At 34.8% G+C, this 22703-nt stretch overlaps 1 protein-coding gene across 4 annotated transcripts; it reads right to left on the bottom strand.

Annotated features, from left to right (window-relative positions):
* Positions 1 to 2020: 2020 nt before the first annotated feature.
* On the bottom strand, positions 2021 to 22519 carry LOC101251929 (protein SUPPRESSOR OF QUENCHING 1, chloroplastic). 4 transcript variants are annotated; one of them, XM_010315296.3, is made up of 29 exons: positions 22060 to 22519; positions 20571 to 20671; positions 20367 to 20423; positions 20185 to 20279; positions 19340 to 19439; positions 18803 to 18861; positions 18453 to 18577; positions 18024 to 18150; positions 17480 to 17567; positions 17316 to 17394; positions 17007 to 17067; positions 16735 to 16810; positions 15947 to 16057; positions 14919 to 15014; positions 14199 to 14321; positions 12692 to 12889; positions 11494 to 11598; positions 11355 to 11419; positions 9470 to 9563; positions 9140 to 9297; positions 8165 to 8214; positions 7597 to 7718; positions 7385 to 7492; positions 6150 to 6242; positions 5791 to 5871; positions 4792 to 4828; positions 3340 to 3584; positions 3059 to 3208; positions 2021 to 2323 (listed from the first exon to the last, which is right to left on the bottom strand). In XM_010315296.3, the coding sequence occupies exons 1-29, from the start codon at positions 22406 to 22408 to the stop codon at positions 2162 to 2164; spliced, it is 3315 nt and encodes a 1104-aa protein (XP_010313598.1). In that variant the 5' UTR covers positions 22409 to 22519; the 3' UTR covers positions 2021 to 2161. The 4 variants fall into 4 exon arrangements, 3 of the variants coding, with proteins under 3 accessions (XP_010313598.1, XP_004230317.1, XP_010313614.1); XR_011211582.1 differs by lacking the exon at positions 5791 to 5871 and having other exon boundaries at positions 3340 to 4716; XM_004230269.5 differs by lacking the exon at positions 5791 to 5871.
* Positions 22520 to 22703: the final 184 nt, after the last annotated feature.

Below are 22703 nucleotides of genomic sequence, written 5' to 3'. Positions count from 1 at the left end.
TTGTAACTTTATAAATTTTACCATTTTTTAATGTGTTCAGATACGCTGAATCACGTCTAGATAAATGTATACATGAGATCAAAATGTTGTGTAATTTTTTATAGATACACTGTATCCAAGTGAATTCCCATGTATCTAGAATACATAACAAATTTCGTTTGCTTCTCCCCTATCTCGCTCGTCACTTTCCTATGAAATTGATATCTCTCACTACAAGAAAAATGTGAATTACATGAGGATTTTCCTAGAAATCACTATAAAAATTTGCAGAAAAATAAATTTCCTACGAATTTTCATACTAATCTCCAAGAAAATCCCCATGTAATTTTACAATTTTCTTAATAGTATCTTATACATGTAAATCATACTAGATACATATTCTTTCTAGAGTCTATTTAGTATAATTCACATGTATTTGCGATACATAACAAATCTCGCTCGCCTCTTTCCTTATTTTAGTGTATCGGATGACAAACATATATGCATCAAAACATATCTTCTTCAAAAGTTCACATAATACAGAAAAATATGTGCCATATAGAGAGGGGGGGACACACATATTCTACTTTTTATCTAAATGTTGGAGTGGCATTCACATTCTCATTCCATTTATGACAATTACATTACGTATGAAATATTACAACTTTTGGAGTTTCCACTATTTTGATATATTCTATAGAATTATTCATGAATGATGAAATTGAATGTTTATAGTTACTCTACAAAGTTAGTTGAAAAACAAGGTGCAGCACGCCGTTTTATATTTGCATTTATGTACCAAAAAACAGTAGTCAGTTTGTAACCATTAATTATGCATGCTATAAATAAAAGTAACTCTTATTTAGCAATTCTTCCTCAACAATTTTAAGCAATAATTTATATAGTGTTAAAATTATAAAGATTCACATTTATTATTGCTTCTAGATATAATGCAAGAGACAATTATATATTATTGCCGTACCATTCTTATGTGACATTTGGATATGGTCTCAATTTCTGCTTTAAAGCCTTCTTCATTAACTTTTCTATAGGGTCTTTAATTTAAATATAACATATAATGATCTCTATAAGATAGTTTTAGGAAATTAATTAAATTTCTGTTTTCTTGAAAATTCATAGAAGTGCATGTATCTTACAAGTTACAACTAATAATAGCATACATCCTTTTAAATATTTATTTGTGTAGATATATGCCAAAAGGGATATTTTTTTTTTAAAAAAAGAAGGGATAATGTAAAATACAAAAACCGGACAAAGCCAATTTATTAGGAGTGACATGCCAGAATGTTTTGCCTCTTTTAGTCAGACATGCTTCAATGTCATTAAACTTGGTAATTATAAATTTCCAATTGTGATCAACAGCTATCAACATACTTTTAGATTATCCATAATTAATTTAATCTTTAATTTTATCCTTTAACTATCAATTTATATCCAGCAAGACATAAGTTTCTTCAAATCTAAGACATAACTTGTAAAATCCATAATAACTTACCTAAAAACACCTTTAAGCGAATAATACTATGATTCAACTGTTCTGCGTATCTATACTTTTCTTGCATTTGATGAATTTGGCTAAACAACTCCCACATGCTATCTGCTAATTAAAATTATGCTAAGATTCTTACTTATCCATAACCTTGACCTTTTCGTGCATTTGAAGTCCTTCTAATTAATTAGTGTTTCTTTCATTTGACGAATACTTGTTGTTTGAAAACAAAGTTTAATTTCAAATTAGACAAACAATTTATATATAACTATATCCTCAAGAGAATGTTCATGCATATATGCATCAAAATTAGTTAGTGGAATAAACGCATTATTAGCTGTCCTCTTTTGATTAAGAGGACTCCTAATATTATATGATAAATTAAACACTAACCAAAGGTCTTTAGAACAAATAGAGGTAGTGGCAACAATCATCATCTGACCATTACAAGACCAAGTGCACACGAGTGACTCTCTCTCTCCTTTATCCTTTGCTTATCAAGCAATTAATGATTTATGATTAAGACATCTATTAAAGTACTAAACAGTGTATCAATTTCTTTTTAATATCTTGAATTGAATGTGAAGCACAAACGTGATGTGTCATTCTATATACATTCATTTATTATCAAGTAATCATGATTAAGTAATACGTATTCTCACGATGAATCCATTACCTAGCCGGAATCTGTAAGCTAGTTGGGGATGTTTTTGGCTTCACATCAAAAGCAAGTGTGATCATGGCAGGGGCAAAATCTGGATTTACCTCTTGAAATGGTACTTCAAAGGTCAATGGCTGGTACAAGCAAACCTCATCTTCTTTGCAATAGTATACCTGAAATTGGAAGTGACAATAGTACTCATTGAAAATGTAACAACACTAAGATGGACCATTATAAACTAGGAAAGTGAAAGCATTCTCATCAGGCTAAAGGTAGGTATACAAACACTACACGAGATGCTACTAACACATTGAAATGAGTATCTGAAATTGGAAGTGGCTATAGTACTCATTGAAAATGTAACTCTAAGATGGACCATTACAGACTAGGAAAGTGATAGCATCGGGCTAAAGGTAGGTACAAACACTAAATGAGATGCTACTAACACACTGCTGGTCTAACGTGGTGAATTTGCGCCCAGGTACACGGCCTTCAAATAAGTTTGTGTGCCTCTCAAGTTAATTTTTGTAAGTACGTCCTTAGGGAACAAATCTATATTATCAATTCTGGCATTAGCACATATTGCTTTGGTAGACTGAAGATATCACATAGCACATGAGCCATGGCATTATATGCTTATAAGGAGAGCATATTGTCAATTTCATGAAGCAAGGTACAAACGTTACATGAGATGCTACTAACAAATGGCTACTTGAAAGCATATATATATCAAGTCAAAATCATTTCCAAAGCACTGATGCTTTATTTTGCTCAAAATATTGCCTGGCATAGTCTTCTTTAATAAATGGCTGAATATAGATACGCATGGCTAAGGAGGTAAATGCAGGCCACAAACTTCACTAAACTACAGTAAAACTTAAAAGATATATTCAAACAGATAATCATACCTTGCAATAAACTCTGCCGGTGGTTGGTGAAGCAGAAGATCTTCTGAAGTGCACAACTGCTGAACCTTCTGGGCTGAGATTTCCCTCCAAGGAATCAACCTCAGCAGCATTATCTGGCTCAAAATCTATGCTAAATTTACTCTTCGCTTCCTGCATTTGGTATAAGGCAGAAAAGCCTATGAGGCAAAATAAACAGGGACATACTGAGGTGGTAAATTCAAAGGGAAGGAAATGCTGTTCCTATTTTCTTAATCAATTTGTTCAGAAGAGAGAAAGAAAACCTTGGAGAAATGGTATCCTTCAGGTACCGAGATTCTTAAGTTCAATGTACCCTCACTGGATGAACCACCATTAACTACAATAGTCTGTGTGTCAGCTCCAGATCGACGTCTAAGGCGCTTCAAAGATCTGGATTTAAGTGGAGGCTGCACTCCTTTCAACTCCAAAGTAAGAACTTCAGCTTCTGACTTGTTCAGATCTAAGTATCTTATCACACTGTTATTTGTATCTGCTATGTACAATCTTCCTAAAAAGGTTGTATAAAATAGCATCAAATACAAGTATCAGCTGTTACATTTTTTAACATGAACACAGAGATACAAACAAAGGTACGATCTAACTCAACACTTAAGACTTGGATCTCAAATTCTGGAATAACATTGCCATTGCAGGGAACATCTTCTTGGTTTTTTTTTTTTGATAAGATAAGTGGTATTAATTACAGCATCCAGAAGATGCAAGATTTACAAGATATGACGTTTGAGCTTACAAAAAAAATCTCCAGTTTCCTGGTTTAACTTGTCAATGAGACATTGCAAAAAGTATTAATGAATCTCTGGTGTATATCATCCCGTCTTCTCCCAAATTCTTCTTTTTGATTTGCCTTCAATCATCACCAAATTGCTCACTCATGCAAGAAGTAAACATAACAATGGCCTTGTTCGCCACCAATATTTTTTAGTACATAACTGGTGCCATGCTCCATCAAGACACATGATACACCTTAGGCGCAGCTTTTAATGCACCAAAATCCCAATTATTCCCTCTCCCCCAGGACAATTGTGAAAGAACAAAGAAAAATGAGGTTGTTATATTAGGTCTTAGGCCTAACTCACACTCCAAAAGCTAGCTCAAAGGAAGGATTGCACAAGCCTTATAAGGAGTCCACCCATCTCATCACCGATGTGGGACTTTTGTCATTCTTTAACACCCCACCTCACGCGCAGTGCTTAGCATCTGATGCGTGGCAATTTTGATTTTGGGGGCCCAACATCAGGTGAGATGGGCCCTGCTCTGATATCATGTCAACTTAGGTAACTTCAGATATAGGAGCAGATTAGTTGAGAAGTGTTTATGCAGGAATGACCCATGAACACTTCACCCGTGTTTATGCAGGACTGAGTGTTGTCCTAATTTGATTTCTTTTAAAAGAACTACTAATCCACATGAAAATAGACCTTAAACTTAATTCTTTAGCAGGAACATCTACTTGGTCAATACAAACTACTGCGATGCATAACCAGCACTCCTACTATTCTTGCTAGTGCAGCTTACGATGAGTATACAAAAATTAAGCGTGATAGAGCTCCTGCAATAATTTGTGAGGATTGCAGAGTTTAGACCACCAATTTCATTGTGATTATTTATGTCTCTTATTCCTGCAAAGTTTTATGGTCCACTCTCAGAGTGAGCAATCAGCCAAGTGAAATTGTGCACAAAGAAGAAGAGATTACCATTTTCTGCTTCAACAATTCCAGATGGTTCTGAGAACTGCACGAAAATAAAAACAAGAGAAAGAAGAGAATCACCAAAATTGAAAGTCAGAGATCCCAGTAGTAAAAGCAATTTCTCTTAAGAATGGAAGATTCAAGAATCAAGAAGAAAATTATACTTCGCACATGTAAATTGAAGGTTCAAAAGGAAAAAACAGTAAGACTCCTTTTTCTTTTTCTCCTTTAATAAGGTAAAATTTTGTTCCTGGTTGGTGGAAAGGATCTTTCCATATAAAAGTAACAATAGTTTTGTGCAGATTGGGTGCTCTTTGTAGAAAGCAATGCTCTTTTAGCCAGTATCTTATTGCATACAATCTAGGACTTATTTCCCAAATGGGGGTGCCTTCTCCCTCTTTGTTCAACACAACCTTTGCATTAACCCCCAACCACAACAACACAAAATAATGCACCAATTTCAAGTGGAGAGAGAAAATAGCAGTAATTGTAGTCCGACTTTTTTAAAAAAGTAGCAATTTTTTACTTTCGTAATATTACATTCATAAGTAGCTAAAAGAAATTTGATTTATAGTAAAAGATTCAAACAGAATTTTCGAAACAATATTTTAAAATCAGGAATCTGACATCCATTTCTCCCATACCATTACAAGCAGCTTTTATTGATTGTTACACCACTTTTGTTTTGAAGAAACTGCGCAGCCTTCCTAAATATACAAATCTAATACAGATCAAGTTCATACTTATCTTTGTACAGAACGTTCCAAAGTTTTTCCTAGCATCTACAAGCTTAAATAAAAGGTTAAAACAATTTCCGAAGACGAAAAATCTTTGATATATTTATCCATGCTGGATTTACCCAAGGGTACACTCATATGCCTCAATAAAGTGTTTCAATCATATCCTTGGCAACTTGCTTCTGTTCCTTATTTTCCTTTCTCCTTTACACATTGGGTGCAGGATCCACTTGAAATAAAGAAAAAGGAAAAAAAAGAAGAGAAATACCAAACATTTGTTGCCAAAGACAATCACCTCACATGCTACTGCTGATTGATGATGAAATTTACGTAGAAAATGTTTGGTATGCTGCACGTGTATAAGGGCTTATAACTAAATAGGTTGTTTACAGATGCAGCCACATATTTTAGAAAATGCTATGCAGGATTCAAATTATTCATGTGTCAGCAGCTTATTATGTCCATCAAGTTGGAGAAATAATATGGTCTAGGTACTCATTTCCATGCTAATGCTATTAAGTGTAACATCCATGTGGACATAAAATATGACTGGGAGCAATGAATGTCAGAATGTAACACTAATGTCCAAAATATGATACAAGAAAAGATATATGAACTCTTTCCAACCTGAGCTGCCACCGCTGCTCCATCTTTGAAACCAGCCTGACCAACACCAGCTAATGTAGTCACCCTTTTACTATCTGGATCTAGTTTCTTAATCTGGCAAGTTAAACAAAAGAGGAAAGTTTTTACTTACCTGAGATGTTTCTGTGACGGTACCAAAACAAGTAGTTCATTATTGAAATATAAGTTACATTAAATAGTCCTTTTAAGCTTGAAATCGTAACAAGCATCATATGAAACATCGCTTTTCAAGCTCACTAGTTGATTTTGAAAGGAGAAGCAGGGAAGGCCACAAACTTCATAAACCTAATACTTCACTATTATTCTACGTACGAGCAACTGTTTCTTATCTGGAATAAGGCACCACAATTTCAGCAGATAAAATTTTTGTCTTAATAAATTAGATGATTTGTCAAAATTCTTCCAAAGTGCCAATTTCTAGTTAAGCAGACTAAGCCAATTTCTGGTTAAGCAGACTAATCTTTATTAGCTTTGATATCTCAATCATAACATTATTGACAAATTGTCGCCTTGATATTAATTGTAAGATGACATGCTATTAACCCTCCTATCAACCTTCACCACATGGTTTCAATCTTCCCAAAGGCCCTTCTCACTTTTATCTTCTCCTCCTTCACTTTTCATAAACCCACCAAATCACAAAAAGATTTTTAAACACAAAGGTGTAAGTTATAAACGAAAATCTTCTATCAAGTTCAAATAACTAGAGATAATTTATGACCATCCAGATAATGTTTGAAAAAGAAAACCAAATGTGTTGTACCAAAATAAAAAGTTCTTATGGAGGTAGAGAGAGTGAATGATGAAACAAAGCTATAGGGAGACTGCAGATGACTAATATGTTTTAAAAATCACAAATTTGTACATTCATGGCTCACATACAAAAAAAAAAAAAAAAAGAACTTAAGATAGGAGTTAGGCAATCAAAGCAAATAGCATCAGGTTAACTGCATACATTTAGTATTTCTTCCATTGGAGGTCTGTCTTCTCAAAGCATATCTGTTTGGTCTTTTCCACTTGAATAATATGTTGATAATAGTAGAAGCACATATTACAGTGATTGAGAAGTTAAGTTTGACAAATGAACATCACATCATAGTTCAAACTAAATTAATTATAATATGTGGAGAAGTGTGTTAAAGATTATCATAAGATGTCATAAAATTGTGTCACATATGGAGCAAATGTTAACTGTTAAAAAATTAGTCTGCAAGTACCTTGTGATTATAAGAATCTGCAATATAAACTTGACCATCCTTTCCACATAAAACACCTAATGGATGTTGAAGAAGTACTTCAGAGCCTATTCCATCATGGTCACCGAACTGCACAAAAAATGTTCCTTTAACAAATTTATTTCTGTCACAAATGTGACTAAAATATACTAGAGAAATGCAAATCTGGTTTCTTTGGCTTCAAACAAAATTACCCTAAACAAGTTTTCTGCAATAACTGGATCACCACCAGCCAGTGATCTTGAACCTCCTGTTCTTAGATTAACTGCCCGAATGGAGCTACTCTCACTGTCAGCAATATATGCCTCCTTAAGATCTACAAAAAAACAAGTAAATGGGTAATTAAATGCTGGCAACTTGAAAGGTCTTGGCAAGGTGAAGAGGAAAACTTCAAATATATGGTGGACTAATTTGGAAAGAAAAGAATGCCAGAGTTTTTGAGAGAGAATCTGAATCTGTAATTAGTATCAAATACTTATATCTTCTTCTTTTTTTTTGGTGCAATCTGGCTATTGCAACTGACATAGATGCCATGATTCACTTCATGAGCTCATTACATAATTTGTAATGTAGCCTCCTTTTGTACTTATTTTACAGCATTCTCTTATTGCTAAATTAATTTTTTGATCAGCATACAGATATAATATACTGAGCTCTAACAATCAAAAAGAAAAATAAAAAGTAAAACAAATTGTATCAAAAGAAAAGGTAAAAACTATAGACCAGTTCAAAAGAACAATTTATGTCTTGTTAAGAGATTACCTCGTGACAAGGAAATCCCAGAAGGTTGTGCAAATGACGTGCTTGTAGAGCTTTCCCATGGCCAAGAAGAAGATGATCCGTAAACATCAGCAAGTTCGTCAAAAGTAAGTGGCTAAAAGGATATGTTCTCACAACCAACACATACAAGGACAAGAGATACAATGAAAGAAGTCAAAACCCAAAAACTAAAAGCACAAAGCCGGTTTCTCCTCTCCAAATTACATTAGTTTAATCCCTGTTGTCTTTTGACTGAAGCTCCTGCTGATTCATGGAGATCCATTATTTTCACCAAGTGTTACTAGGAAGTAATAGTAACCATATCCAGAGCACATTATCAAGATTCATGACCAAAAGGGATATCTATTCCTTTGAGTGTGGGTTAGCTTTTGTACTCTTCATGTTCCAATGAATTATGTTAGATGATAATGTTAGAAGTCCACAGAACATGGGTTCCAAATTCATAATGGAACCTTCAGAAGAAAATTGATCTTACCATGCCAAAAGAGTGCAGTCTATAAAAACTCTTACTGTTATCACTAATAAATATGAGAGATCTTTTAGAACACGGGCAAGTCAAAAGAAGAGACATATCTATGCAGTCCTAAAATATGACTACGCTGATAGATTTATAGAGCAAGTGTAAAGCAGTGAATCAAAAAAGTGTGAACTGCAGTTTGTTTCTGTCTTTGTTTATCAGTGAAAGATCTGGTCCTCAGTTGGTTCTCCCTCGCGCTAGATTAACACATGGATCTTTTTTCTAATAAAAAGGGGGAAACCCTTTTCTTCAAAAAGGCTTGGAAACTAGTTTAGAAGTAAAAAGCACCACAAAAGAAAGTGTGACAAACAGATGATGATAGTGAGCATCATAGCATTTAAGAATTAATCAATAAACTACACTTCAATCTCATATAAAAAACTAGCACAATTAACCAGTGTTCTGCTGAAACTCTAGTTAAGCTAACACACACACATTACCTTGAGCCATTCAAATTTCTCTCATAACCATTCCCACTGAAAGCTCTTGTAACTCCATCCAATGTTTTGTGTTCCCAGATCTGATGCTGACCAGCCATTGCGATGTAGACAATTTCATTCTCAGGTTCAAAGCAGACATCCCATGGAGAGTTGAGAAGCTGAAAATATGACCAATGATGTTCAGTTCCAAGGAAAAAAGGATAATTCACAATATATTTGAAATTGATTAAAGAGAGATAAAATTAGAGCATAAAACTACATATGCGATAAGCTAGAGCTAACTGGAACCAGTTGATGACCAAGTTATTATTTAATTTAATCCAATCTTGCCTGTGCAGTTCCAGTTCCTCCCCCTTCATAATCAGAACCTTTTGTTCCATTTCCCGCAAGCGTCCGCACTGTCTCATTCACAAAGTCAATGACCCTACAGTAATGGAACTCAATAGGTTAAACTAAAAGCTTCCTTAAATTATCTAGGTAAAGAAAAATTATAATCTCATAAAAAAGCTATAAGCACATCAAGCCCAACTAAAAAGGAAATTGAAGTAAAAACTTCCATCTCTCAAAATACAAATATAAATAAGAAGTTAAAAAAGTTTTTGAATGAATTTCAAATGGGAACAAGGATGATTTAGGAAGAGGGGATATTTTGGCTGTCAGGTTAATCTTTTAGACTACAGAATGATAATGAGTATCCAAATTGACAGCATAGAGGAAAGGAAAGGAATATGTATGTATACCAGAGTGAATTGAGGAAACTTATCAGTGTAATTTGGCATCATATCATCCGGTGGATGAGATACTAATTTGAAGAGTCGGATTTGGTCCTTAAAGACTACTTTACCTCCAAATCTAATGATAAAGGCAAACATTTTCCTTAGTATTCCCTCATCCTCAATCCAATCCATTTTCTCCTGCTCCTTCTCCTTCCTTGACTTATCCGCATCCTTACTCCACTAATATTTCCAACATATTCTTCATCAGCAAAAAGATCAAGACCATTATCTCACCGTGGCCTGATGGCGATCCCTGTCAACTCCAACCAAACAAGCTAACCCAGCCTACCAGCTCCCTCGCCCAAGCTCAAGAAATCTCTCTTTTTCCCCTTGCATCCACCCTATGGTGAGTAGTTCTACTCCTGTTTCCCACCAGTTGTGGAACATGTCTTATTCATCATTTTCTTTTTCTTAATTTCAGTTGCTTTTTATTCTGTGGTTATGTTCTAATATCTTCTGGTTCTTTGTTTCCAGAACATTCTTTTCAACAAGCTTTTTAAGTATCTTCGTTTCCACTAGTTTTTCTTACTGTTTTGACAGTACGAACTAACTTGAGGAAAAAATAGAACAACTATTAAAGTTCTCCTGTTAATAAAACTAAATTTCCCAAATCTTTTTGCCAGGAAAGGATATGAAGACCTGTCAAAAAAAGTCATGTCGTCAAAAAAAGTCAAATGTAATCAATTATTCATGGTTTAGTTTGACCTTGTCGAAAAATCAACCAGTTCTGGAAACGCCGTATATGAAGATTCCTAAAGTGAACTTCAAACCTAATGAAGCAATTATTATCCACATATGTGGTCTCTCTTTTCTGTCAGCTACCAATAGATTGGTCAAAACCAAACTAAAAATTAAATGAAAAGGAGCACCTAATTAAAAAGTACAGAATAAAAATTATAGGGGTGGTTATCAACAATGTAAAGTTACAAGCTTTGAAATATTTAGATTCTGCCTTTGTAATCTTGAGTTGAGGAATACCAATTCCAACTAAAAAAATGGCATCAAAGTTTAAATGAATTTAAAAGAAAAAAATTTAGGCCATTATATTCAAACAATGAGTAGCTTTCAACAACTACTTTACCATCTTGTATCCTATTGCGACTAATAAAATATGCAGCTCAAGTTTACTAAAGATCTCCATGTTTCATCAAACTACTTAATGTAAACTGAGGAGATACCCACTATAGCACAAAATATTCCAATTTCTAGGAAGAAAGATAAAATAAATAATATACCCTTGGTGAATCCATGTGTTCCCTTCCCCCCGGCAATAATCAGTATCAATAAACCCATCAAAGTTCAAGTTTATCCTCCTCAACTTCTCAAAGATGGGGGCACAAGCATCTATACTTCAAGGAAAATACGTGTATAAACGGAGAATTCAGAAAATAAACCATGTATGTCTAGCCCAATAACAGGCATTCCCTTTCTGCCTGTACCTTAAAGCATGATTTTCAGTATCTGCCACATACAAGAGGTTCTTCTTTGCATTGTAAGCCAAACCCTGAAGATATAATAAGAATTAAGATCTTAGATTAATTTTGCAAATGGAAAAAATTGAAAAATTAAAAGAGTTACCTGCGGACGATTGAATGTTGCATCATCAAAGTTACCGTCATGAAGACCCTCTGCTCCTGTGCTTCCAACTTGGACTAAAAAGTTCCCTTCTAGATCAGTTACTACCTGTCCATGTGAAAATTGTCCGGGATTACTAATTCTACCATTCACCTCATAAAGAGAGCATGGAAATAGAAAGAAGACTAAGATCTAGGGCTCGTACAGGCCAAAAGCATGAAGGACCAGAACAGATGTGATACTACAACTCCGAGTTACTGAGATAGTGTATGGAAAAGAAAACAGTATCAGACGAGAAAACATGGCCGTGTTCTTGAGACTAGGAAATGTAAGAAGGAACTAAATAACAGAATGAATAAGTTCAGAAGAGAGCAAAGAAGAACCAGAATGTATCTAGAAGAAAACATAATTTCCTACACAACTTGTGAGTCTCCCACAAAGAAGAAGGAACCAGTTCCGTAAGAGTCGAGTAAAAGAAACAAAATGTACATTTCTTATCCTCTTCCTTATTCGCGCCCTACCTTATCCTCTTCCGCATTTTTTCCATCTTCCTCGTGAATTTTGGTTCTACCATATTCGCCAGCCCTAGCAGTGGCTTCAAATATTAATTCTTTGTTCTAATTTAAATATACCACTCACCGATCTCCATTAGCAGGAAAAACTTTTAAGCATATACTCTTTATTTCATCTCCAAGTTACCATTACTGTACACTGCATTAGAATATGAATGATCATGCTCTGACACTAAAGTGATATTATCCCTTGCCTTCTGATAAAATGTAAAAAGATTAATCTTATCTTCTGCATAGCCCTAGACTTTTCATCATACATTCTGTTTCTGTAGCTTCCTCTTGCAAATATTAGAAAATGAATGATCATGCTTTGACACTTAACTTTTTTCAGATATCAGTAAATGTGGACATGGAAGTTCTGCAACCCCAGTGTCGGGAATACATTTACTTTCAGAGGTAGGTATACCTCCATTTATTGATAACTAATATGCAATTAACATCAAACTTGATCTTCTTCAATAATCCCATGGTCAATTCATAACTCCAGAAAGCCTCAAAAAGGGTTAACAAACCTTGATGCTACAGACACCAACTACTTGCAGTTCATACATTCAAAATTTTGCAACCTGAATACCTGATACAACAATCATTCAGAGAGAATACAGAAAGGAGAGAGAAGAAGAACTTACTATTCGGTTATGATTGCTGTCTGATATAAATAGCCGGTTGTTGAGGACATCAACTGCCAGCTTACCGGGGAACTTTAAAGGAGACGTTAACAAGCGGGGATCATTATCTTTCTCCAAGCGCAAGGGAATGGGTTTGCTATCCAAGAGCTTCTTCTTACCATAGAACAGAAGAGCAGCCTCGACTAAATTATCAAGATCCTACAAACCAAAGCAGAAGACATCGAAATGACAGCTAAATCTTGTCAATAATCTTCACTTCCAACTGCCACAGATCATATTAATTAGAAAGAAATATGTGAGAGGCAATTTGCTATAATCTAAAAGCACAAGAAACTGAATGTTACAAATTATCTCATTTGAAGGAATTTCATGCCATAAGATAAGACAAATGGAGAAACTCCAATAAGTAGCTGCCTAAAGAAATTCTTTTATGAAGTCGGATTAGGCAATAGCAGGCGCTTAGACGTTTCTATAGTATTTTCTTCGAAATAGAAAAGAGATAAAGAGAATAAAAACAAAAACACAAAATAGTGTTTCATAATAAAGGAAAGGTGACCTAGTTTTCACAACTAGGGAGGGTAAAGTATACACAGACCTTACCACTACCGTCAGAGGTAGAGAGGTTGTTTCCGATTAAAGGTGACCTAGTTTTTAGTTTCCTAAAATGTCAAAACTTTCCTAGCCTGGGTTACACAAAACTAATAATAGAAAACATATTTTCAAAATTCAGATGATAGAGAAATGCCACATTGAGGTCAGAGATAAGGGTCTGTCAGCTACCAAAAAGAACTGGCTATGATCTGGTCAATCTTTCCATTCAATTTGGAGTACATTTGCAGAAGATTCTTTTTTCCTCCTTCCACATTTCCATCTTATGCATTTACATATGGAAGTAATTCGTTTTGATTTTTGAGATTCAATGGCTGATCAAAGAAAGTTCTGGATAAACTTTCGGTTATGTATGCAAAGAAAGGGGAAAATAATGATTTGATCACATAATTCAACATGGTTTTCTCTAACATCGCAAACTTTTAGATGAATTGATCACATAGTTTGCAAATTTTTAGATAAATTGATCACATAGTTCAACATGGTATCAGAGTAGACAAATATCCTAGTTTCAAGTCTCATCACTACCCATTATCAAAAAAAAAGTTTCCACATGTTTGGCCAATAAAAAACAGTCCGGCCTACATGACAGGGGACATGTTAATGACAACTTTAAGTAAATAAAAGTATATTTTCCTTGACAACTTAAGCTTTTAGATGAGCTGGTGACACAGTTCATCAAAGAGAGTGAAATATGACCTATTCTCTCAAAAGTTTTCTGTGATAATGCACTTTGAGAGGCATATCAGAATTGAATTAATTACATCAAGTGTCAAGTTAATAAATGAGCCATTTTCCATCATCTAATCTTAAATGTGCCATCACGAATGTGTTAAATAATTCATATATATATACTAATGCATGAAACATCAAAGAGAAAAGGAAATCTGTAAGAAACCTTTCTATGACCTTCGCCAGCTACTTGTGCCAAGAGCTTGCCATTTGGCCCGACAAGAACAAATGTTGGCCATGAATTGACACCTAATTCCCGCCATAAATTCATTTCTCCATCATTGACAACCTGATCATTCAATGAAGGTTAAGAAACTACTTAACATACAAAAAAGAAGGGAAGAAGGAGAGACACCCCCAATTAAAAACTAAAGCAGATATTTTGAAATGATAACAATGTCAAATTCCAAGTTACTCTATTCACCAGTATCTGCAATCTGAATAATAAACTTCAGCAATAAACAAGAGCTTCAATTGGAAACGTTGATTACATACATTGTCAGGCAATCCTTGACCATTAACAGTGAATTAGCAAGTATTCCCTTCTGTTAAATACATGGAGTCCCAGAGGCTTTGATGGTACAAATTTGAATTGGATCAGAAGGGTGGGGGAGAGGCTGTCAAGACAGTGTTAACGATTGGAATGTCAATTTTAACATAGCCAAGTATGGTGCAGATAGCAGCGGACATTCTACCTTAATCTACCGAAAAGAAGTAATATATAACCTAATCTGGATGCTCTAAATTCTCTCCACATTTATGTTGTTTCCAAATGTTCATCCGTTTCTTGGGGATCTAATAGATTCAAGAGCAAGCAGATAGATTGTGGTAAAGAGACATTCAACACTAAAATCAGTAATAGTTCAGCTCTTGAATAAGTACTTACTGGATGAGTGATTCCATAGCGTAATACAGCACTACGGATGGCTTCAAGGTCCTTCTCGTTGTCAAATTTAGCTGAATGCACCCCCACAACCACAAACTGCAAAACTAATGTTTGATGAATTAGCTACAACTATGGTTAGAAGTGTGTAAGCAAACCTTCAGATGCAACTGTGGATAAAAGTACTTAATTCATTTTGAGGTTCCAAGTTCAAATCCCAAGCTGTTTTATTTTCAAACCCCCATGGTGAAAATCCTGGATCAGCCACGGTATGAAACAACTATTTGAGGTGACTATATTGGTTTGACCTGTCAGTATTAACTCAGAAAGTTCACAGATTAGCCCAACTGAAAGCTAAATCTTATGACATTTCTTTCTCCTTTTGACAGCATTCGTGCAATCTGCAAAACTCATTTCATGCCTATTCTTCTGTGAAGATGTTATAGATAATAAATAGTGGGTACAGCGGAATATTATAGAATAAACTAATAGATTGTTGTCTGGATTTCAGAGTAATCTAAAGCCAAAGTAAAACAACAACAAATTAATTATAGAATTTACCAAACAGAAGAATATACAGATGTGATATCAACAAAGACAAACCCCATGGGATTGCAATCTAGACAGCATTTGGTTAGTATAATAAAAGTTCTGCTTGATCATAACATTCCTACATTTTAGCAACATTTCTTACTAAATGAATTTTACTAATTGAATTTTGAGCGAAGTTTAAACCAGCTAAACACATCCTAACCTAACTTGGCCGTGACTTTTTAATTCCACTTCCCCTATCTAATGAGAACCTCATATTGTATGTAGTTCCAACAGAACTATAGTATGCATGTGCTTGCTTCTGCCAGAATTAGTAGAATATTGATTAGCGTAATTATGAGAATTTTCAGGAAAGAATTTTAGAAAAATGATTGGGGTAACATCTCAGATGATCAACTTGTTATAGAGACAGAATATCATTTCATGAGATAACCAATAAAGCTGAAATGGCAACCCTAAGCTATGAATGACAATCTTACAGGCTTATCTTTATATTTATTCTCCAGAAACTCCAGATCTGGCAGTACATGCATACAGTTAATGCAGCAATAAGTCCAGAAGTCCAAAAGAACGACTTTTCCTTTCAAATCCTGCACAAACATAGAAATGTTTCAGGGAACGAGTGCATAGCATGGATATATCATCCAGAACTACTCCTTTTTCCATTTTCTAGTATGTGCAACTTACAAACATACCTCCAAGAAACAATAAGATTAAAAGCACTATTCAGCATATTAGAAAATTTTCAAATTCATAGATGATAAAAGTATCCATGGTTGTCTCCCATCTGCTTAAAGCCTTGATGGGCAGAATTACCCAGTATTTGTGTGGTGGGAGATAGCGGGTACCCGATGGAATAGTCAAGGTGCGCCACACGCTATAGCCCAACCACCACTATTTAAAAAAGAAAAGGTACCGATCACTAAAAGTTTTTTTGCAGCCAATGTCATTGTCAAAAGATTCTTAACATTGTTCAAAAGGATAGTGTGTAGAAATCCATTACAATAGAATGGTGTATTATGAAACAACATAATATTATATTTGGGAGAAATTCCTCTCCAAGTTTGAAGTATTTTACACACACGTAGTCGATAGGAAACATCAATTAGAAAGCAGTAGACAACCGAAAATTCCCAGAATAAAATTTGCATGAAGACTAGAGAACGGAAAAAAGAACACCAATATGCACATATATGAAAATAAGCGAAAAGAAAAAGAAATAAAGTTGCCAAAAGAGCAGAATTGAAATATGAAATTATGTATTTACCCTGCCTAGCTGAAGGGGGCTTGTATTCAGCCAATCAAGTTTAGATGGGAACTCGGGCACGATAGTCGTAGATTTCCTAACAAAATGCAGAATATTAAACATGATCAAAAAACAAGTTAGGAATCCAAGAACAATTAAAGAGAAGTATATCAAAAGATGCCAGAAAGCATGCAACATATATACGATACTAACTTATAAATTTAGGAAAACTGCAACCTTCTTAATTTATAAAGCAAAAAAAGGTTTCAGTTTACATGAAAAACTTCTGTTACCTGGCATCCACATCAGATATATAGTTTACAAATTGTTGAATCCTCTGTGAACTGGACGCATCTGCAGGGGCAATAGACAAAAAAAAAATAGATCTCCTTCAATTATCTCAAATATCACCGAAAAAGAAAAGAAGAAAAAGTAGCCCATACTTGATATACAGAATTTATAAAAATCACATTAGAAATGTGCCCAAAAGAAAAAAGAGAAAAAATAATGTCATCAAGGGAAGTTCCATACAACAAGAAGAATGGAACAACAATGAAAATGAAGAGAAGAGAACAAATACTTCATTGTAAGAGGGGGTAGACCTTCTTTCTGTTCAAAAGGAGGATTGCCTGTGCCGAACAACAAGTTCCAGATAGCTTTTGGAGATGCATACTGCATTGCCTGCATAAGAACAGCAGAGCTTGCGAACATGAAAACCAAAATAAATTAAAAAAATACCTTATGCTTTCTTTATTAAATTATATACCTTCCAGTTTGTAATAGTAAAGAGGAGACAGGATGCAGCAATTCCTAAACTTCCATATCTAACAACATTTCGTCTGGTAACCTGCACCCTGTCCATAAATTATTTCTGCAACCTCATGACAACATTATACCAATTACCAAATGCCCTAAAATGGCCATCTCATAAAGGCATATGGACCCTTTTGGGGGATAAAGGTATTCCACTTTGCAAACGAGAGAATTTCATTTGCACGAGTATTATTCATGTCAGTCTAAGCATATTTGACTTTTTGTTCCTACATGCAGCAAAAAAAAGCATGTAACTTAGTGATTATACATCATGCCATAAAATAGATTGATAAGGATGTAAATCACCAGTATGGACTGTTCTTAGCAATTCAACTTAATCCAGTTAAAGTTTAAGAAAATAATTTCAGATAGACAAAGAGGAAAAGAGAAAAAGAAGGAAAAAAAGATGAATCTATGAATGCATACAGCAATTTGAGGTATTAGATATCAAAAGCGGTCTTGATGATGCAGATGATCATATATTGAATCGCTCTTACCCTCCCATCGAGGATATGGCACCACTTGTTACATAATTATCCAGCTCTGTGATACTCCCTGTCATATTGGGCTCAGGAAAAGAGAGAGCTAGATCGTTAATGGATTGAGATTCCTGCACCATCACATCTGCATTGTTTTTCATCATTAGATTCATTTTATAGTAAGCATAGAAAGGAAGCCACTATTAACTACATATGATATGTTAGAGGAACACTAGAACTAGAAAATTTCCATTAACTGAGTTAGCAGCTAAAGCATACAGCTTAAGGGAACAGAGAACAGGACATCCTTCAACAAATTACAGTCATTACAAAAAAGAGCTTACTCGCAAGTTTTTCCATAAAAAAAAAAAAAAAAGAGCTTCAGTATTCTACATTTGTAAATGGTACATGAAAGGGAAGTTCTTAACATGTCGGTGAACTACATACTATGGCTACCAGAGCCACCATTGAGGATATCTTCAAGTGAAATATCACTTATCTCCTTTCTGATGAGTGATGGCTCCGCCGCATTTAGAGTATCTTCTGATAGTGTTGTCGTCACTGCTATACATCTGCAAGTAAGTCAACATACTTAAGAATGTAGAAATAACGGAATCAAAATGATCACTAAAAACAGAGGCAAAGAGGTACATTAGAATGATGCTGATACAGATTACTGATTAAGTTGACACACGCAACAAGTGAAGAAAAGTTCAAGTAGGGTTGGTGATACCAACAACTTTGAACAAGTGTATATAAATCACCTATATAAAGAAAAGGCACTCAGACGCAAATACCTCATTTTTGCAGCTTTGGCAGCTTGTACTCCAGCTAGTGCATCTTCAATCACAATACACTGTCAACATAGAGGATTATGATAATGCCTACCAAGGTCGACAAACAGGACACTGATCTACTTAACACTTCAAAACTTCATCATCCTCGAACATGAACCTTCAGCAATTCATAATGCACCCCCCATTTTTATACCCATATTTAGAAAATCTGTTCTGACTGATAGAATGGCAATTGCGCATCTATTTCCCATCCAGAAATATAATTTTCAACATAAAAGTTGCCAACATATTTATCAAGTTTTTAGTATCTTCTTTGCTTAAATTTTGTTTTCCAGCTAACTTCATCTGATTATTACAGTCATTAATGAATTATAGGGAACTTTTAGGTAAACAGAACGTGAATGTAAACCTCAGTAATATCTTAGTTGGCTATAAGTTTCTCATCATATAAGCACCATATACTACCCACAACTAAGTGTCTAAAAAGAAAAAATTGTGATGGGTGTGCAAAGCAGCATTGCACATCCTGGAAACTACCTCACTAGTGGGAACATCAAGAATCCGTGATGCAGCCAAGAAAATATCAGGAGCAGGCTTCAAATTTTTAAAAGCATCAGCTGATACAATTGCATCAAACCTGTCAAATCAAAGAAAAAGAATATGAAGTCAAATACACATAGAAGGATAACTAAAGACAAAGGCGAGGGAGGATGGGAGCTTCCAATTATTTCACTGCACACCTGCGTTTTTCATCCGAGTTGTACACTTTAACCTCAATAAACTACTATGTCCTTGCAAACTACATTATCAACCAATGCATAGTTTGTGTGTTTGCATAAATACCATAAAGAAATGGACCTTGTAACTCAACCACAAAAAGTTAGCTTGTAAGGGGAGGATTCCTAGAACCATATAAGGAGACCCCCCCCCCAAGGACATGCGGAGAACGTAACACGGGGATAAATATTGAAAAAGAGCAACATAACAACAGGAATCAATGAGGTTTAGCTTTGATACCGTGTAAAGGAATGCACACTGGGGCTAACTCAACAATAAAAGTTAGCTCACAATGGAAGGACTGTCCTAACTCAACAACAAAAGTAGCTCATAAGGGGAGGATTGCCCAGGACCATATAAGATCACACCCTTTGGAGTCTGAATGCCTGATTCCATGACTAACAGATTTTGTTAGTTCTTTAAAATACAACATATCTATACTGATTCTTTAAGTAAATAAAGTTCTTGCTATGTCTGATTCAGTACAATCCAGTGGTTTTTTAAAAAACTTGGTCTGAGTTAGTACAATCCAGTGTTTCTTGAATGCCAATTATAATAGGAAAGAGAAGCAACTATTTACAGCTAAAGCGCATTTGTTAACTCACATCGTTATTGGTAAACCGGCTGCAGCCAAGTTTGCATCAACTTTAATCCGGTCAGCACTAGATGCAACAGCAACTTTGAGACCACTGCTTTTACACTGGCGTACCATATCACCAAATTAATAAGAAACATAAACAGAAAGAGCAAGACCACATATAGTCATCACATCACAGGTTATACATACCTGAGAGACAAGTTCAAAGGCACCAGGGAAACCAATGCCAGAATTCGGTTTTGCATACTACAAATGATTGTCAGTTTATCAATAAAATTATCAGTTCTGGGAGTCAGTTACCACGACTTAAAGGGAAGTGTTTTACAACAACAACATGCCCAGTGAAATCTGCTTTGAGAGTAGATATTCGTATGTATATAAAATTTCAATCACCTTTGATAAATATATCTCAAAGAACCTCTTCTTTGCAGCCTCGGTATCAAATCCTTCAACACCCTTAGCAGCAGCAACACCACCTAAGAAGTTTGCTTCACCTAATATATTTCGAGGGTAAAGGAATATGAAAAGGAGAAGAAGTCATTGAGAAAATATGACAAAGGAAAAAGGTGCTACACAATCAAAGACTCATTTCCTAAAGGATAGTAACATCAAACTAATTTTTTTTATCACTTGGGGTAGAAAAGAAGAGTAACTCGAGATCAGAAAATTTAATCGATGTATGGATCCAATGGCAATTAACTTGATAATCATTCAAAAGAACAAGTTTCATAGACAATATGGACAATTTTGTGAGCACAAGTGTTTTTCATGGAGAAGGGTCCTATTTTAACATAGTGAGTGAAAGAATTCACCTAAGGCCTCGGCTAGCTATATGCATGAAAGTAAGCAAATGACAAGATCTACAACCAAAATCAAAACTTATTATCTAATTGGAGAGAGATGATGCTTCACAAAAATCAAATACTCAATGAGGTAGATGAAGATTACTAGTTTCTTACATAACAAAGTTCCCATGGAGGGGACTGAACAGAGATTCTTGATATTCTTTTTTTTTTCTTTGTTTCCATATTACATTAGCTGTCTTAATCATTACTCCATCAAATTCATCAGCATGCCTTTAAACAGAATGACCAATGGCTGAGATAAAACCTTAAAAGATATAATGAGGCAATATGAGAATAACATTGAACCGTAAAAAACAGTCCATTGGACTGATGATTTACCCTTTATCCACGACTTCTCAAGGCATGATTATCCAAAGAAGCTAGCGAAGTCAACAAAAATACCCAAAATTCTCAATGGTTTCCAAACTTATAAATCAAGAAACTACTTTTCAATGAAGAACTAGTAGCTATTGGTTGAATAGTTCAAGAACCAGTACACTGAAATAATACACCGCAGGAAGCAGTGATAATTGCACACCCATCTTTCACATCAAACAATTAAAAGAAAATCAAGAAGGGAAAATCTAAATACGTATAAACAGGTTGACAAAGAAACCTTTCTCCCGAAAGTTCAAAGTACTAGAATAATCAAGAAACTACCAATAAAGAGAGTATTCAAGAACTCAAAATTCAAAGACAAAATAAAAAAGAATGTAATAATCAAGAAGAACATTCAACCGTAAAAAAATTACCCATTGGACTGATGCTTTACACTTTATTCTCCGCTTCTTAAAGAAGCTAGTGAATTCAACAGAAACACCCAAAATTGTCGTTCCCAAACATATAAATCAAAAAACTACTTTTCAATCAAGAATCAGTAGCCTTAAATAGTACACCGCGAACCGATGATAATTTCATACCCATCTTTCACATGAAAGAAAATCAAGAAGGGAAAATACAAAGCAAATTGACAAAGAAACCTTCCCAAGAACATAAATAAAAAGAATGTAATAATCAAGAAAGAACAAAGATTTTACCCATGCCCATGAAAGGCACAAAGTCTTCAACGGTTACTTGAACACCCATCTCAGCAAAAACATCAACAGCCGCTTTTCTTGACGATTCCTCACTATTGCAGAGCACACCATCCATATCAAACAACACTGCCGACACTTTCCCCCATTGGCTACCCGACTCCGGTACATTCTTCTCTTCCAATTTTTGGGAAGCACTCACCTTTAAACCCATCTTTCTTGATTCAAAATCCAACATTCTGAAGTTTTTTGAAAGAAATTGAATGGATAATTCGGATCTTGAATTGAAAAGTGCAGCTAGTTTGGGTTTTCCATAAGTGGGCAGTAGAAAAGGTGTAAGCCTTAACGCCATTTTTTCCTCTCTCTTTTCTTTTGGCCCGAAAACCTTTATATAATTGTTATTGAGTGGCGGGGAAGGGGATGCCGTTGTGTTCCGTGTGATTGTACTATTTTACCCTTTTGTCTGCTTTGAAAGTAAGCGGATAATTAGAATTTATTTATCTTTTTTTTATGTGACGGAAAATCTTGGGGTTTTATTTTTTAAAAAAATAAATAATTCTCTATTTGTAAAATACCCTTTGAAGACATTTTTTGGTTTATACGTAAATACCTTCTGCTTCATATATGTATCGATTATAAATTTTTGA

This window comes from Solanum lycopersicum, chromosome 1, assembly GCF_036512215.1.
Source record: "Solanum lycopersicum chromosome 1, SLM_r2.1".
In the NCBI taxonomy this organism is placed as follows: domain Eukaryota; kingdom Viridiplantae; phylum Streptophyta; class Magnoliopsida; order Solanales; family Solanaceae; genus Solanum; species Solanum lycopersicum.
Note: the sequence above shows the minus strand (reverse complement) of the source record. Positions and strands in the feature narration are given on the sequence as shown.